We start from the raw sequence: 19,251 nt of genomic DNA, 5'->3' as shown, positions 1-19,251 counted from the left end.
GGTGGGAGGAAGCCGGAGTACCCGGAGAGAACCCACGCAAACACGGGGAGAACATGCAAACTCCACACAGAAAGACCCCGGCCTGATGGTGGAATTGAACTCAGGACCTTCTTGCTGTGCGGCAACAGTGCTAACCACCGTGCCACCGTGCTGCCCATGATTTATAATTAATGTTTGTTTTAATTCAATGCCAATAAAACAGAGTTAAAGTCAAAATTGGAACACAGAATAACAGGGTTTCAGTACGGAAAAGAAACATTGATTTCAAAATGAGAAGCAGTTTCGAAAACCACTTCTCATACATGCTCACCCACGTAGTGATAGCATATCCCATCATTTCATTTCACACTCACAAATACAGATTTATAAAAGTTAATATAATCCTCAGGCTACAGACACAAAGACAAATTTCTGATCTAATGAGGACACGTACGATTTTTCTCGAAAAGGTATTCATACGAAAGCGATCCCTGCGGTGATTCAACTATAGAAACATTAACAGGTACAAAAGGAAGATGCAGACTGACTCCTCATCGGTTTGTTAACTGTTCAGAGTCTGGCTGCTGGCCTGGGTTCAAAGTTCACTCAGCTTTGCCATCACTCTGGGTTCTTGGCTAGTTTAGCATTAGCATGCTGTCTGTGCAGCTGCTTGCAAAGAGCCAAAGTTGTGTAAGCAACATAATGCAGCTGTTTCTGTCCTGGTGCAAGTGGAACCAATAAGCTGAATCGATAAGCAGACTAAAAATTCCAAGTAATGGAAGTACTGGTTCTTGTTTCCCATCCCTACTCATAAAGCATAAGATGAGTATTTGTCCCTTTCTTTGTATTCTATATTAAAATATTCTAAGTATCATCTACGTTCCAGAAAAAAACTTTTTTTATAAAAAAAAAAAAAAAAAAGAACACAAGGGGAGAAAAAAAGAAAAGCTAGTTAGTGAGCAAACAAAAACTATCAAGATATTGACGAGCAACATCTTAACCCCCTAATCTCCTAGAATGGGATTATTTTACCCACCATCATCATAAAATTGTTGCATGTCAGTGATGGTGAACGGTCCCTGGAATTTCTAACTGTACTAATGTATTTGTCAGCATCAGTTGTGTTTTACCAATGTATAGTTAAAACATTAAAAGTTTCAAATACAATCTTCAAAACCTTCAAATGCTAGAAAGAGGACTGCCTGAAGAAACAGAAGACCAAGAGTTCCCTCTGCTGCAGAGAATGAGTCCATTAGTGTTAGCCACCTAAATTACCAGCTAACTTCACCTCACATTAGAGCCTGCATCAATCCTTAAGAGTTTAAGTAGTAGACCTTTCTCAACATCAACTGTTACAAGAAATTGTGTGGATAAAGACTAAACTGCTGCAAAGAAACCAGCACTGAGAGAGGCCAATAAAAATTGGGTAACTTCTTAGGGCAAGAAATGTAAGCAATGGACTTTGTGCCAGCGAAATCTTGACACTGGCTTATAGTGTATGTTTGTTTGTGTGAGTGTGTGTTTGTGAGAGCGAGAAAGCAGTAATCATTCAGTCTAAGCCTGGTTGAGATGATTTGGAATGAACTCCTTGGAGAATGAAGGTAATAACTTAAAAGCTGGTTGACAGTCACAAGGGTCTTTGTGAAAAAGTTTCAACTTATTTCAACAGTTTGAAGTATTGTAGTGGTACATCGCCAGCAGGCAAAGATGTGTACATGAAAAAAAGAAGGCGCATCCATGCTTACTTAAATACGAGGGCTGTGAACTAGTGTACACAACAAAAACACAAACCCAGACATGTCTGAAAGCGAGCACCACTTGTCGGCCACTGATGATGATTTGGTACAAAATACAATGCAGTAAAATGCTGCGGCTGCGACCTTGTGTCGCTGCTTGGGCCTTCCTGCGTGGACTTTCTCTGGTTACCTGAGCTACTTCTCACAGTCCAAAGACATGCATGTTAGATTAACTGTGAATGCGAGTACGAGTAATTGTCTGTCTCTCTGTGTTAGCCCTGTGCCACCTTTCCAGGGTGTCCCTCACTTTTTGCCCTTTAGGCCAAATCGATGGTTGGGTAAAAAATATACATAAATATTTCGTTAATATAGCTGGCCCACCCAAGCATTTATTCAAAGTGACGAAACCTGTGATGCAATACTGAGCTATGAAAAAAAACACACTGCAGAGATGTCATCATAGCAAACGATTTTAGAAAGCATCAGTGATTGTCCTGGTACAGGCAAGTCAGGTTTGAACAGATTCTCTCCTTCCAGACATAGTGTTGCTCTATATTGCAGAAAATAATTAACTGTTCCCCTTTATTAAGCATTAAGTATTATAGACTATATAATGAGCAACAGATATCTGTATCTGAGATCATAAAATCCATATTTTCGGTTTCGCATCACACACAGGTGATGCTTTATAAACGTAACAGACAGATAAGAATATGCTCTCAGAGCTGGACTCCAAGCAAGCTGCTTATAAACTTAACCTAAAAATCATTACTGCTTCGCTGTGAAAAAGCATCACAGCGTTGTAGAATCTATTACACTGCTCACAAGAAAACGTTATATGTCATAGTAAATGGACCGATACTTATATAGTGCCTTTCTACTCAATTTGAGCACACAGAGTGCTTTCAACTACAAGTCACACACACATTTGTACAATGCTTTTTCTCTGTACCTCAGCACTTCTATCCAATATTCACACACATGCTAACCTGAAAATCTTAGAAATATGGTATCTAAGCAGATTCTTACTCTGGATGGCATTACCTTGGCCTCCAGTAACGCTGTGAGGAACCTTGGAGTCATTTTTGACCAGGACATGTCCTTCAATGCACATATTAAACAAATATGTAAGACTGCGTTCTTCCATTTGCGCAACATCTCTAAAATTAGAAATATCCTGTCTCAGAGTGACGCTGAAAAACTAGTTCATGCATTTATTACTTCCAGGCTGGACGACTGTAATTCATTATTATCAGGATGTCCTAAAAACTCACTGAAAAGCCTTCAGCTAATCCAAAATGCTGCAGCAAGAGTCCTGACAGGGACTAGAAAGAGAGAGCATATTTCTCCTGTTTTGGCTTCCCTTCATTGTCTTCCTGTTAAATCCAGCATTGAATTCAAAATCCTGCTCCTCACATACAAGGTCTTAAATAATCAGGCCCCATCTTATCTTAATGACCTTGTAGTACCATATCACCCTATTAGAGCACTTCGCTCTCGCTCTGCAGGCCTACTTGTTGTTCCTAGAGTATTTAAAAGTAGAATGGGAGGCAGAGCCTTCAGTTTTCAGGCCCCTCTTCTGTGGAACCAGCTTCCAGTTTGGATTCGGGAGACAGACACTATCTCTACTTTCAAGATCAGGCTTCAAACTTTCCTTTTTGCTAAAGCATATAGTTAGGGCTGGACCAGGTGACCCTGAATCCTCCGTTAGTTATGCTGCAATAGACGTAGGCTGCCGGGGGATTCCCATGATGCATTGAGTTTTTCCTTTCCAGTCACCTTTCTCACTCACTATGTATTAACAGACCTCTCTGCATTGAATCATGTCTGTTATTAACCTCTGTCTCTCTTCCACAGCATGTCTTTATCCTGTCTTCCTTCTCTCACCCCAACCGGTCGCAGCAGATGGCCCCGCCCCTCCCTGAGCCTGGTTCTGCCGGAGGTTTCTTCCTGTTAAAAGGGAGTTTTTCCTTCCCACTGTCGCCAAAGTGCTGCTCATAGGGGGTCATATGATTGTTGGGTTTTTCTCTGTGTCAATGAAGCGCCTTGAGGCGACTTATGTTGTGATTTGGTGCTATATACAGTAAATAAAATTGAATTGAATTGAATTAACACTGGATGTTTGCACTGGGGGCAACTCCGACACATGGACAGGAGAAACCGGGGATCAATCCACCGACCTGCTCTACCACCTGAGCCACAGGTTACTGCTTTTCTCTCGGCCCAATTATCTGCTAAGAGGGCAGTGTAGGTTTATTCTTTGGTCTTAATGAATAATTCACTCAGCATCTATATTGATCCCTACCATTTGTCAATAGATGTAGGTTATTACGTGCAAACTGGTCTCAAAAATGAATGCCAGGCTATTAATACAATGCAGCCTTGAACCCGGGTTGTTAAGACATCATCAGTGTTTGCATAATTCTTAAGCCTAATTGGTGGTGGATACAAGTCATTATGCTGAAAATATATCTTAAGGCAAATATATGTTAATCAGGGTCTTAAAAAGGTTGAGTCATTGTTTTCTACAGCTTAAGAGAGTTCAGCCCACAAATGATGCACAGCATTATTATACAGTGTTAAATGTATTACACCACCACCTAATGCAAGTTTATGTCAAAGCTGCCTTAAACTAACAGCACTGGTAATTACCAAATTAATTGTTAATCCACCTGTATGCACAACCTCTTTAGTCATAATTTATTTTTAATTTCTAAAATAAAACTATTGTTGTTACTTATGATTTTTTTTACAAATGTACTGTTTTACAAAAACAAAGAAAAATAATAAAGAACATTATTATTTTTGATTAAGATGCCAAATTACAGCTACTTGCATTCATAAACAAATACACCCCTCCACCTCTTAACATAGCAAGAGGCACCCGCCATGTGCCCAGAAGGACACACGAACAAACACGTGAGTGAGATGGGGATTAGGTCAGTGGGGAAGTATCCCATGATGGATGGAGATCCCTGCATTTATCAAAATTCTCACAAAGTATATCAAACAGTTTTTGGAAACATGCAGGAATACAGAAATATGATGTCTGGATGCTGGTTTTTCACTCATTTTCCTCAAATCTCCACAACAAAGGTGAAATGACCTTCAAGAACAGCATTCATTCTGTTTTTTCCAACATTATTGAAAAAACATCAGAATGAAATTAATCAATATTGGCCTTAAACATTTTCAAGCTGTAGTTGTAAGAATAGCCATCGTTTTAATTAAAAAAATATCAAAAGTGATTCTTTATCATGGTTAGGACGCATTTTTCACAATATGAAAAAAGCCCAAACAAACAAGGTACCTAACATTGCTGAAGACATCCTACTGTTTGCATAGGCCTGTATTCATTCGGCTGTTTGTCAGCGGAGACGTTTTAAGACACATTCTGCTGAATCTGATGGTATGGGCCAAATTTGCCTGCAGGGAGGCTCTGGCGGTAAAAGTGGGGCTATTTTGTCATCAATGATGGCTGCTAAGCAGCGGTGTGAATTGACATGGAGAGAAGTGATGTATCGGCTCACCTGATGAGCATCCAGATCGATGATGGTCACCCTGGAGATGCCTTCGACTCTCTCAAACAGAAACTGAGAGATAAATCAGAAAATATTTGCTTTCTGAACACACATCCCCAGCATGAGAAAAACTTTTACATCTCACATGGATTTACATGAAAAACTCAAGCAGAACAATGTTCACAATGCCCAAATTAATCTTTTAACTCATCCATAAAGAACAATGAGCTTCATGCGATTCCTGTTTGTACTTTATGGCTGTTCTAGTGAAAACTTTCCTTTTTCCAACTGTGCGTTTGGGTTCATGCCTCGATTTTTAATAATGGCAGTTTTAACAATGAGTGTCAAGTCAATGTGTTAAATAATGGGGAATCTAAAAAAAAAAAAGTGTCTGATTCAGTTTTACCTTGATGGCCAAAGTGATGTCAGCATAGGCACAAAATCCACCTCCTCTGTCGCTGGAGCAGTGGTGGAAGCCTCCTCCTGGGAAACAGAAAATTCACAGGCTCTGTCTCAGGGCCATTAGACTAACCGAGCAGGTTTCTAAGAAGTCCATTATTCAAAATGGCTATAAATGCCGCTTTAAAATAGGCTGTTATTGAGTTTATTGCATCTTATAAAAATGGCTGCTTTTCCCATGTGGTATAACAGTGGGACTACTGACACCAAATGGGACTGTTCTAATGCTGCTGTAATGCTAGGACAGCAGCAGTCTACAGGGAAAAGCACTGTGTGAAGAGACCTTTTTAACAACTGGGATGAGAAGCCTTCGTTCAGGTTAAGAAATATAGTCTCCTCTGACCTGATTTGGTCACGTTCATTAAAATACAGAGTATTAAAATACAGAGAAATATGTGGTGGCTGGTGAAATATGACGATCATTATTGCCTAGCTTTCAAAAACAGTCCTTTATAAGGGTTCTTCATCCTCATGGTGTTGAGAAAAGATGTTTCTATATTTGTGTAAAGCTAACTGAAGGTGGTGCTATATTAACATACAGTTGCTCTCATAAGTTGATTTACCCTGGGTAAATTAAAATATTTATGATTTTAATATTTATGATTTTAATATGATTTTAATATTTACGATTTCTTAACCATTTTTCAGAGAATATGAATGATAGCACAAAAACTTTACTTTCATTCATGGTTTCTGGAAGGCTAAACACATTTATTGTCAAACAATTGTGTTTACTCTTTTTAAATCATAATCTCAACACAAACTACCCCAATGACCCTGATCTGAGGTTTACATACCCCAGTTCCTAATACAGTGTACGGCCCCTTCAACATCAGTAACAGCTAAATGAGACTCTATCTTCTCGGTCAGTAAAGCTGCCCATCGTTTTTTTTGGATACTATTCAGACAGACAGCAATTTAAGGAGAACATGCGGCTAAACATGTCACTCCTGATTTGATTGCTGCTAGAGAGTAGGTTAGGAGCTAAGGGGACAAAAGAAAAGTACTGTGGCAGGGCGTGGTCTGCGGCGCGGCTGCTGGGGAGGCGGACGCACCTGAGCGGCATCCACAATCACGTCTCGCCGACCTGTCGCCATCGTTGTGCAGGATGCTGCTGTTTCCAACAATTGCGGCAGCTAGTTAGTTTTAATATTACTCTTATTATTCTTTCTGGGTCACAAAATAAACATTTAACATATTTTCAGGCGAGAATGTAGCTGTGTAAACCTCAAATATCTGCTCAGTTTATCAGGACACCACATATTTTCAAAAGCGCTCCGACGTTTTCAGAGACGTCTGTTACCCACTAGCTCGATAGCTAGCCGAGGGCTAGGTCACTAGAGCCGTGAGAACACCGGACTCCGGGCAGATCGTTTTCAAACCCACCGCCATCTTTCGCTACTCAGGTTAAACATGATATATAAGTCACTTAGATAACTTTAAAATGTTATTGTTTGGCTTTTTTCAGTGTTTTATTTGTTCCTGAGTAAATCGGTTTGGCTGAGATTAAAGTTATAGTTTTTACACAGCTGAATAAACGTCAAGCAGACAGCTGATTATCAGAAGTGTGAGATGCTCGAGAATTTACTCCGGTGTCCTGTTATATTTTAGATAGCAAGGAGTTTATTAAACTTCACCGAAACAATCTGCAAATTTCATTAAAATTTAATAAACTATCATCTTGTCTTTATTTTTAGTTAGCACAGACCTTACACACTTAAAGCTGTAAGCTAATGATAGTTATATAAGAGCAGATGCTGCTGGTGCAATAAGCTGTACGTTGTACGTCCAATGGATGATGATCTGATTAGTCGACTAATCAGAAAAATAATCGGTGACTAGTCGACTATCAAAATAATCGTTTGTGGCAGCCCTATAACAAAGTAATAAAAATATGACCATGCAATAATTTCAGAAACAGCAATGATGTGTGTCCAATGAGGAAAAAAGGGAAAAGTGTGTTTTATGCTATATTCTCAGTGTTGTCATTGTAATATAACAATATGGTTGGGTGAATAAGGCAGTCTTTTCTAATCTTAGAAGAAAATACAGTGCACATTTTTTCATAACATGCTTTGTAAAACCGTTGGTGCAAAAGTGTATACAGCAATGTGGAGCTTGTTTATGTCTTCAAACTGACGCGGTTCCATTCTTTACGGTTTCCCTGATGCCAACTTATAAATAAACTATCGTCAGTTGCAGCCCTGTCTGAAACAGCACAGCTCATCAGAGAGGACAACATTTAATCCAACAACAAAAATGAACAAGTCACTAAAACCTCACTGGAGTTCTTTGTCAGGCTATAAATTCGCCAAGTTGCTACAGGACTCTGATAATCAGAAGAGGAAGCTCACTTCACAAGTGGAAAAGCTGAAGAATCAACTCCAAAGTGCTGAGACTCTGTGTGCTTGCCTAGAAAAAAAGGCTGCTCAAGGGGCCGCCAAGCAGGAAGAACAGAAAACTGAAATAGAGCACCTCCACAGGCAGATGAAGGAAAAGGATACGAATTTGCAGAGTGCTATGAGACACGGTAACAGACTTCTCAGTGAGATCAACGTCATGATGGCACAGAATACATCAATGAAACAGTCAACTGAAAAGACGGATCGGCTACATCAACAGCTGGACAATGCGACAAATAAACTAAAACAGGAGAAACGTCTGAAGAACAAGTACATGAATGCAGAGAAGAAAGCAAAGAAAGAGGCACGAAGGTTGCAAAAGATCTGTGACAAATTCAAGCAGCAAAAGAATAACAACAGGGAGCTACTAGCTAGCGCAGCTCTTCAACAAGAACTTGGGCAAATTCAACATCATCTAAACCAGGAGAACAGACTGCACGTAGAAAGCACATTAACAGATCGGTTCCTCATCAGAGACCCGAGGGCCACGAGGGAACACCTAGAACAGCAAATATGTGAGCTCCGAGCCCAGCAAAATGATACCTCGGAGAAGGAGCGGTCACTTATCCGAGAGGTGGAGAGATTAAGATCACAAATCAAAGAAGTGATTGCAACCAGCCTCAACACTGCTGAGGTTTCAGAGCAGGAGGAACACCTTGTCCCCGAATCACAGGCCGTCCTGGGGGAAGCGGCTGCTCCAGTAGAAAATCTCCCAGGAAAAACAAAGAAGAATACATCGTGGAAAAGACTCCTCGTGGCTGTGGGCCTAAAACAGAAAAAGAAGGCCCCAGGGTCCACCGAAAAATGAGATTAGATCTTGAATAACAAGATCTTGAATAAAATGCTAATATAGAGTCCTACGAGTTTTATTTCTTTTCAAATTTATTAAGAGGTCCTACAGTCAATACTAAATGCTTCCAAACCTATCTTTTCAAATTGCTCCTTCATACAGATGAGTCTCACGATTTCTGCTTAAATCAGAGTAGTTGATTTCATTTAAGAATTGCATACATGTATTTTTTAAGCTTATATTACAGATTTGTAGGTTTAATTAACAATCAGCTCTGATTAGATACATTTTAAACAGATTTTAAAATGATCACTTCTAGTTTAGTCAGGTCTTCTATGTATTAGTTATAGTTGTGGTGTGATGCACATGTGGTGACCTATTATTTTGTGAAATGTTCAGGTGTGCTTGGGAAAAGAAATGCTGTTTTATTGCATAAAATAGTGCTGCACGGTACACACGGCCAGAAGAGGGAAAAAAAAATCCCAGTTTTTCTGACTCTAGCTTGTTTCAGTGAACCACCTGTCACCTCACTCAAAACAGGCTCGAACCTGCTGGTTTCTTTGGTTTTTCAACATGCAGTATAAAAGTGACGTCACGCTCTGTACTGGCAAAAAACATGCTCTAAAAATTTTAAGCACTTATTTCTTAAATCCAGCTTCACTGAGAATGTTAACGTCCTAAGACCCGGAATCTTCCACGGCATGCATTTTTAATTTCTCTTATTTCTCTTACTTATATTTGGGCTGATTGTTTTTGCAGTCATCAGCTGCCAAAGCATTACCAGATTTGTTTTTTAAACCAAATTTTGTTTCTGAGAAAAATGAGATCCACATATGAGCATAATTGTTTCAAATTTCAATAGAACAGTGGCAGTGTAATGTCCTCATGAGTGGATATCAGGCCCTTGTAGAGCAAAATGTAGTATTTTGGTCTAGACAACCCAAAATGTGATGTCCACATTTGTGGACGCCAGATCCTAGGAGGTTAAGTTTAAGTTTTTTAAAACCAGGGCTCCATGTAGTATTTCATGTCCACTTTAATGTCATTGTCTTTATGAATGACTTTTATATACCCTGCATGTTTCTGCTGTGAGCCTGCAGCAAAGTTTACAACAAAAAATCCCAAATGAAAACATTGTGGCCGCTTAACTGAGCAATTTATTTGTTTGACGCTTCATCACAGAGTCAAACAAACGCATTTATTTAAGCTGAGACACTAGCTGCTGTGATACAGAATATCCAGGAAAGCAATGTGTACATATACCTGACTCTAGCTGGCTGCTGCTTAAATGGCAGACCAGTAGCACTTGTAAAAATGCTAACGTATTTTCTGCACTATAAGGCGCACTATATTAAAATCCTTTAATTTTCTCAAAAATCAACAGCGGTGCATCGTATGTATGAATTATGTATTTTTTTAAGCATCTTGCTGCATTTTGTACAAGTTCATACTCAAGTTTTAAACAAAGCAACACTAAAGCTATTCTGTTATACCTGTATGCACAAATACACTGCAACCAAAATATTTCATAGTTCAGCAACACTGATCAATCTAATAAACTTAAACCTGCACCATCCTCCCTATTCTGGTATTTTAAAGAGTACTTAGTGGAAATATAAAACAACCTAACTAATAGGGCCGCAAGCTCCCAGCAAAATTAAAACAAAATAGGGAACCACCCCCCACCCCCCACACTCATGCTTAATTGACGTAATGGACTTTAATTTAAAGCACGTGTAAAAAAAAAAGCAAAAAAAAAAAAAAGCACAGAAGTCAAATATTTTTTTTACAATAATTAAATAGATTCAACATCTTTCTTCAACAGAATTGCAAATGTAAAAGTACTATAGCTTTCTAGGTTATAAATTTGACTTAATTGTTACTATATACAATAATGGACTTCTATACATTTTACATCAGATGAAAAATTATTTATTAAAAGCTAGACATGACAATTAGAAAAGAAAGTATGTTTTTGTGCCCCCCTTTCCCTGTTAATGCCCTATCGAACCCCCTGGCAAAACTTTGCTAGACCCGCCCCTGCACAGTTACCAGCCGTCAGCTGCATAGAAAAGGATCCTGGTGTAACAACAGTTTATTAAGCTTAAACGTGCGGCTGTTGTTTATCCGCTGGTTTCCTCTTTCTGGCGCGAAGTGGGCGATAAACAAACAAGAGAGACGGGAGTCGCGACAGAAAAGCCGATCAGCTGATCATTGATCAGTTTCATGATTGAAGTAGCAGCAAGAGAGGGAGAGGAGAGAGAAGAGGCAGTCGCTCCATATATCGGTTGTTAAGCTTTACTAACATACAGAGATGAACTTACACACTTGGTTTACTTCTCTGGGATAGCTTTCTCAGAGATGAAATGCCGGTTTGGAAGCACGCAGCGAGGCTCCAAATGCTCAACCAGACTGCCGACAGGTCTCACACGCTACAGCCGCTCTATCACGAGACGCATACTGCTCCGACGTGCTAAGGTTATGAGCTGGGATACGTTATTTCGCAAGTTTTGTGAGGCGCTTTTGTGATATTTAATGGATCGGATTACGTTTTTTATTTCTCTCCGATATCTGATACAGTAATTTAGGTCAGTATCGGACAGATACTGATACGTAATATCGAATCGGTCCATCTCTAGTTCTGCCTGAGAGATTTCTGAAAAAATTAAACGTACAGCTCTGCTATCACTTCAAACATAAAAGAAGACAGAAAACTAAACAGCAGTGACGTTTGTAGGGTTACTGAAGTTGAACTAGCTGGTATATAATGATGTGCTACGTGACTGCTAGCGACACAGCTATGTTAGCATAATATAAACAAGCTAACTTTTTTCCCACTCGATAAAAGTTAACGTGAGTGTTCCTGATGGTCAGGGACAAATGCAATCGCATAGCAGGATGCTGTAAACGGACCAAACTTCAGTCAGGAGAAAAATACGAGGTTAGTCATTAATAAACTGCAACAACATGGGAATAGAGCAGCTGCCAGAGATTTCAGCATTAATGAATCAATGGTGTGGAAGTGGAGGAAGCAAGAAGAATGAGATGAATAAAATTTGACTTGTCTGACTGTTTTGTTTATGATGCGAAAAATACGGTCCATGTCTGGCGAGTGTTATGTTTGCGCCACTCCTGCTCTAGGCGATAAGCAGCTAAGGAAACTGATCAGCATGTTCTACTTTACGTTGAACACTGTTTCACTCACAGCTACCAGAAACAGACGCTGATGTTGAAGAGTTTATAGCATCTCGTTAACACGGAGCATTCCCTTTGTAAATGATTCAAAAACATATTTGTGCTAAGTGGGGAAAGAAAAACAAAAGTATTTTTGTTTGTTTTGTTTAGTTTTTCCCATTCTAGCATCTGGTGCTGTTAGTTTTCTTTTTTTACTAAAATAAAAAAAAAAAAAAAAAATTCACCACCTAATTTAAGCTATATGCAAAGACTGCATACAAATACCACTGTGGGAAATGAAGGCTTTTGTTGCATGCTGAAGACACTGGAAACCTGGCATGTGACACCGCTATCTTATGGAAACCTCCATAGCTAGGCTCTATAGGGAGGTGAAGAGTGTGGGGTAAACCGTTTCCCATATCAAAGCTAAACATATATCAGCTGATTGCAGATAGACGTATTACTGATGCATGGATCAGTGCATATATTGCAAACTCACCTACGTTTATGGCCCACCCTCGCTCAACAGCAAGTTTTCCTGCCTGTGAAAGAGACAATATTTCAGTTCAGTTGCCTTTATGTGACCATAAAAATGTATAAATGATCCTTTCTGGTTGACAGAGACAGAAAATCCCCTGAAAGGAAAATGACCTTTTAAAAAATAAACTACAGAATGCAACAGGAATCTTCAAGTGGCTCCTGCAGTCACCATGAACTGATTCATGTTGACTGAAAAACAACAACAAATAAAAGGTGCAAAGTGATGCATTCTAATGCTGGTTTTCTGTGCATGGCACGGATTTAAAAACGAGTAAGTACCACTAGTGAATCTGACTTCTAACTATGTAAAACATGTACTATTTCTAAATATGCATATGGACAACAACAGACTTAATTACTGCCAAAGTTAATGGGTTAACCGGAAAAATAAAGTGGACTCGTGCTCTTTTCTTTTCTTTGTCCCATGCGAAGCGCTCTGCTCTGCTGAGACTTCAACAGTGACGTGTAATTAAAAGGTGACAGGTTTCCAAACAACTTGTCCATGGGAGCCCTGTCACTGTGTCATGGAACAAAAACCCGAAGCCACACAGACCAGCTTGTGGTGTACAGCAGGATATTATAAAAGTCAAACAAAAAGAAATAAAGAAAGTGGGACTAAAGAGCACTACCCTCCAAAAACCTAAAATCTTTAAAAGTTAATATATCTGAAGCCAAGAATTATTCAGCAGAATACCAACGTAAAAGGAATATTTACAATTCCTTTTGGAGATTTCATTGCAGAGCCTCACTGATCCAGATCTACTCCTGAGAGTAGCTTTCTTAAGAAACGTGAGACGGGCAGCGTTTCAAGTTCATTAGTGTCTTCCTGATGTGCCTGCTTACACCTCAGGAAGACATTAATTGGGCCTGGTTGCACTCCTGGTTTAGCCTTTAGTAAAAAAAACATACTAAAGGCTTATTTATCTAAGCCGCTTCACAAATAAAGGGCATTCTTAGGAAAGTAGTTTCAATCTTCAAACTCAAAATGTTCTCAAGTATGTCGTCAGTTAGACGGTTTTTTTTGTTTTTTTTAAACAACGATAAGGCCGTGGCAGGTCACGATTTCTCTCTTGGAAAAGGCAAGAGTGGCTGCTCTGCCATGTTCTTCTACAGACCAGCATGTGTGAGAGCTGATGAGAGGAGATGTGACCTGGGGAGATTGTGTGTAAATGCCAGTATGGTTCTCTGATGGATGAGTAATAATACAAATTTGCATGTATGCACACAGTCTGGCCATGAACAGAGTGTGTGGGTAACACTCCACTCTGTCTGGGGAAAACAAGAACTCTGTTTCAGAGCGTATTAGGCATATTTTACAACAGCCCTCGAATCTCATGTGCACCATCGACCACCAGGTCTTCGAGAGAAAATACATTTGTTATCAAGCGTATGCTGAGAAAACCATATGATATGCGTTGTTTGCATTATAGTGGGCATATAGTTCAGGTTCATTTAGGTCTTCTTCTTGTACTCCATTTATTTCTTATTCTCTATTTCTCCATTTTCAATAAGAACGCTCCAAAAGGCAGATCCCAGATTCCAGTTTCTCCCTATGCGCCACTAAAAACTACCTGAGAAAAATCTATCAATTTATAGGATTTATGATTTCCACTGGACTCCCACCTTCCAATTTAATATTTTCTTAACAATCAGCCAAAAATATTAAGATATAAATCCAAGAGAAATAATGTGTCAATATGAGTTTTAGCTTTTATGCGCCTGTCAGACAGAAAGAATGCGTTCCAGATAAACTTGGATATAAATATTAATGTTTTCAAACCAATTTGCCTCACACACACACAGACAGCTAACAGGATTTTAAAGAAGAAACCTTCCGCATAACCATTACAGATTTAAAGAAGTGAATCACAACAAATGTTTCAAATAAAGTCACATAGACTGTTCATCCTACTTAAAACAACTTGAGTAACCATTCCCCAAAACACATGAAAGAGTATTTCCATTTAAAAGTGCAAACACACGATATGTTCAACAAAGAAAACCCATCTTCCCCCTAAAACTGTCGCCACAGAGATTAGCTTTTATATATGAAATATATATATTTAACACAGGTTTTCTATTAGGCTGCTTTCCCTTGGAAGTCTCCACCCTCACAAGACAAAACAAGAACCTTTATTTCCTTTGAATTCACAACTTTTACAGAAAGCATCAATTTAAAGCAAAGTCTGCACAAGTCTTTTCAAGAAACCCTTTCGTTAATACAAAATTGTCACAGAGCTTGAACATGAAGGTAATGTAAAGTTTCTAAAGGTAACAAAACAATGTGAACACCTCAGGTTCTGTAGTTAGTACTAAATGTAGATTCTGCAGCTACATAAAAAATAGCCCTGTGTAAGCACAGTCTTCCATGCCAGATAAAGCAGTATATGGTCGGCAACAGGCCAGAACCTTCCAAAAGAAAAAACACCTAAAAACTTAAAGAGCGTTGCACTTTACTGCAGAACAGTGATCTGTGTGCTGGAATTTTCTGCTGAGTACTGTACAGTTATTTCATGCATCTAGATGTTTTTTTGTAAAACACACACTAAAACCATATGCAGATTATCTACTAAGGTGGGCAACTTGAGTTCAACTTAAGGTCATTGAAAATTCAAGGCCTTGTTGTGGAAGAACCTCATTGTGTTGGCTGGATGCTGAGTGCAGTGGGTGTGAACTGTAACGTTTCTGCTGCACTCGTATTAGTTGATAAAAGTAAACGGAGCCAAGAGTGGATCTCATCATTATGTGATGGTGGTACACTACAGGACATTATCTCCATTTCTACTTCTGACAAATGAGGCTAGATAACATGTCATTATCAGCCACAAGCATGAAGAGGAAATGAGGGTGTCAGATACCTACCATTATTGTTCCCCCTGTCTGAGTCCGCAAAGGCCTTAGCACCTTCCGCTGCACCAGGAAATTAGGCAGAAACAGGAGAGGTGGAATTTCTGTGATGGTTGCCACCACCAGAGACCACTAAATGGAAGCAGAACATAATTAGAGCGGTATAGAGATGTTTTTTTCTTTGCCATCTGTCACAAGACAAACAAAACTAAGTTGCCCTCAACTGAATGAACAGCACGGAAAGCAAAGCAAAAAAAGAAAGGTAAAAAAGGATGTGGATATAAAGGTGGAGAAAAACGGAATAATGTTGCCAGGGGGTTCAGGCTGAAGCTTGAATTCTCATGAAAAAACGACAGTAAAGAATAAAGCTATTGCACCTCACTTGGGCAGCTGAGGGAAAACAGAATAAATACAAAGCCTCTGAATGTGACAGAAATACTGTTATCAGCTTTGCTTCCTCTGTAGCAGGCACTCTACTAGAAGAGCTTTACAATGAAACGTCAGCATTCCTGACATCTACAGACAGCTTAAAATTCCCAAATCCGCTCAGGGAAAGGTAAATAAATGTAGACACTAATCAGTCCCTCTAGATGATAAATTAAAATGACAAAAGCTCAAAGGAGATTTGCCATGTTGTTAATATGCGTGACATGATATTCCCTGAGGACTAAGGATTAATCAGATGAGGACTGATTGGTGACTGATAACTGACTGGAGAGAAAGAGAAAGAAGAATTCTGATGTAAGATGAAGTGATAGAGACTGTCACCCACCTGGTTGGGTGACAGTTGTGAATTGAGCAGACTTCAGTGGACATGAACAGAAGTAATGAGGAGGTGCTGGGAAGGTATGGTGTTAAAGAGACAAAAAAAAAGTATAATAGAAAAATAGTGATTGATTTTGTGAAAAGGATAAAACAGGAGTAATGTATAAGAGTGGAGGAGACTACATCTTATGCAGAAGGTGAAAGAGAGAGCAGACTGCAAGGTATTGGCAGGGAAGAAGCAAGTGAAGCCAAGGATTAAATGGTGGAAGCTGAAGAAAGAATGTTGCATAGAGTTCAGGAAAGAGTTAAGACAGGCAATAGGTGTTACAGAAGAGTTGCCAAAGAAGGGGAAAAGGGCTTGCATTGATTAGTTAGGCAGAGAGACAGAGCTGGAAAAGATGTGCAGTAGGGCTGGGTCATATCATACCGTTCATGGTAACACCGGTGTAATGTTGGGCAACGATAAGAAAATGAAATATCGCGACAGAATATGAGTAAAACGCGCATGTGCAGTGCCTTTGTTTTCATACGCACATGGCGGAAAAAGCATGTCGGTGACGGAGAATGAGAAGGATGAAAGCGGATCGTTGAATGAAACAGATGAACCAGAACTGGTTTGTAAAAATGCTGCAACTTCAGTGGTGTGGAACTGGTTTAGCTTTCGCCCGTCAGATACACAACAAAGCACTATTTTTGGCAGAGCATGCTAGCGGGCCGTCGTTATTACCGTGTTTTTTGGAAAATACGGCACACTTAAAATCAATCCTTTGATTTTTCTGAAAATCGACAGAGCCCCTTATAATCCCGTGGGCCTTATGTATGAATTCTGGTTGTTTACTGACCTCGAAACGATTTTATGTCGTACACGGCGCTGGAAAATCTGTCACGTTTCAGTACAACTTTGCTAAGCTACGAAGCCACACCGCTTGATGGATTACAGCTATCGTAGGCGGAGCCTCGCGGAGTGATACGTACTGTGCTTCAACATAATATTACCGTATTGTGTGTGTATAACCTCTTTTTAAGTTTTGTGGATATTAAACATGGTTGTGCTGAGGATATGTCGGCCAGTTTCCACTTGGTTAAACTGTCAGCGAGGAATTTGCATTTGCACTTTAAATTTTTACATAACTTTAATGCTGCTTGTTTAAGTGAAAATACATTGATTTATTTTCTTTTGCACTAATAAAGTTGTGGAGTTGTAAAGTATTTTGTCTCGTGTCAATTATATCGTCAGTTATATCGTTATCGCACATTTTCAAATGTATATGGTGATAAATATTTTTGGTCATATCGCCCTGCTCTAATGTGCAGCAGGTTAGGGTGAAAAGATTATAGGGGCAGCAGTCAAAGTAGAGGCTAGACCTCCATCTCCTGGGCAACCTCCTCTAATTCTCATGCAGTGGAAAGCTAGACATCCCCAAGCCAGCTGAAAGACGTAATCTCTACAGTTTATCCAAGCAGGCCCTCTTCCCAGTAGGACACACCTGAAACACTATACCCAGACCTCCAGGAGACATCCTAGTAAGACACCTGAACCATCTCAAAGGGGAGACTGATCCTCCTTAAAGTTTGTGCACACCCTCTGATTCCCTGTCTTGAAGAGGGGAATCGTCACCCAAGTCTGCCAATTCAGTGGCACTGTCCCCAGCTTCCACGTGTTGCAGAGGTACATCATCTAAGACGGAGCTACAGCATCCAGAGCCTTAAGGAACTCTAGGCAAATCCCATAAACATCACAATGTTCCCAACGCTTTCACTTCCACCTGATCCAACTCATCACCAGGTGGTGATCAGCTGACAGCTCTGCTCCCACCTTCACCTGCAAATCTGACAATTTGATTACAAAATCCATCAACCTACAACCTAGAGCATCCTGGTGCCATGTGCACTTGAGAATAGCCGTCTGAACTGCCACAGATGACAGTCAGCACAGAGCACAGTACCTGTCTGCAACCTCTCACTGCAGGTAACTCCAGTTTTGTATAAAGTTTAAAACATGTTCAGGAGATTCGTCTCAGAATCCAAGCTATGCGTTGAGGTGAGCCCGATTACATCATAGTCACTATGTCTTGACCTCGCATACAGGTTCAGACTTCATCCACTCCAGTGAGATGACACTCCATGTCGAATGAATTTGATTAAATTCATATGCTACGGCAGGAAAGATGGAAGAATAATGATGCCAGTCAAAGTGATAGATGCTGCACTATGGGTGAGATAAAGCAAGCAAGGCTACCTTTAATCTGTTGAGGTAGCGTTTGGTGTGAACGATCAGCAGATCCTCCTCAGCAGCTTCACGAGCTTCCACAAGGTTCCCATCATTGATAAACTGCTCCTCTGCAACACATACAGAGGGAGGGAGCACAGTTACAAAACGCTGGATGTTAGAGGGGGAGCTTCTACAACTTTTGTGCTCCTCAATTTGTAGGAATTAGTTTGGTATTCAGTATGTTTTACTAAAATACAATATCTGAACCAAGATGTCAGCATTCATTGAAACTCTTATCAGTAACCAGACTAATTTGCATGCAGAAACAGAAGAACGTAACAAATCCTACATTTATGAAAGCTGTAATATTTAGTTTTTCAAAGCCAATTGTCATTAAACTGCACAGGAATTATGAGGCTGCAGTATGTGGTGCTTATTGCATTATAGCAACAGGAGTTTCTATTCTAAAGAGAGTGGACTATATAACAGAAACAGTTCTCTTGAAAATAAAATGCAGTATGAGAGGACCATGTTGAGGACCACAATTTTAAGACACTTGGTATGAAAAAGATTTTCTGAGCATCTAGAGTTCAGAATATCATTTTACAATGAGGGCCACAGAAAGGAGTTTCACTTGTCCAGCCCACTTTACATCAAAGTGAGCTGGACAAGTGAAACTCTCCTTTCTGTCCGCATAAAGACATTTAACTACACATTTAACCCCAGGGATATATTAATATTAGGGGTGCAACGATACACAAAATTCATGGTTCGGTTCGGTTCGATACTTTGGTGTCACGGTTCGATATTTTTTCGATACAAAAAA

General features: G+C 39.7%; 1 protein-coding gene across 2 annotated transcripts in view; it reads right to left on the bottom strand.

Annotated features, from left to right (window-relative positions):
* The window catches only part of hdac11 (histone deacetylase 11), a 46,128-nt gene that overhangs the window by 20,681 nt on the left and 6,196 nt on the right, over positions 1-19,251 (bottom strand). For both annotated transcript variants that reach the window (XM_005726703.2, XM_005726702.1), the window contains exons 4-8: positions 18,453-18,553; positions 15,464-15,580; positions 12,561-12,603; positions 5,643-5,719; positions 5,246-5,308 (exon numbers count right to left, since the gene is read on the bottom strand). In XM_005726703.2, coding sequence (XP_005726760.1) covers positions 5,246-5,308; positions 5,643-5,719; positions 12,561-12,603; positions 15,464-15,580; positions 18,453-18,553 — 401 coding nt within the window. The remainder of the gene's footprint in view (positions 1-5,245; positions 5,309-5,642; positions 5,720-12,560; positions 12,604-15,463; positions 15,581-18,452; positions 18,554-19,251) is intronic.

Source organism: Pundamilia nyererei, unplaced genomic scaffold (assembly GCF_000239375.1).
Source record: "Pundamilia nyererei isolate P.nyererei 1_Seehausen unplaced genomic scaffold, PunNye1.0 scaffold00021, whole genome shotgun sequence".
In the NCBI taxonomy this organism is placed as follows: Eukaryota; Metazoa; Chordata; class Actinopteri; order Cichliformes; family Cichlidae; genus Pundamilia; species Pundamilia nyererei.
Note: the sequence above shows the minus strand (reverse complement) of the source record. Positions and strands in the feature narration are given on the sequence as shown.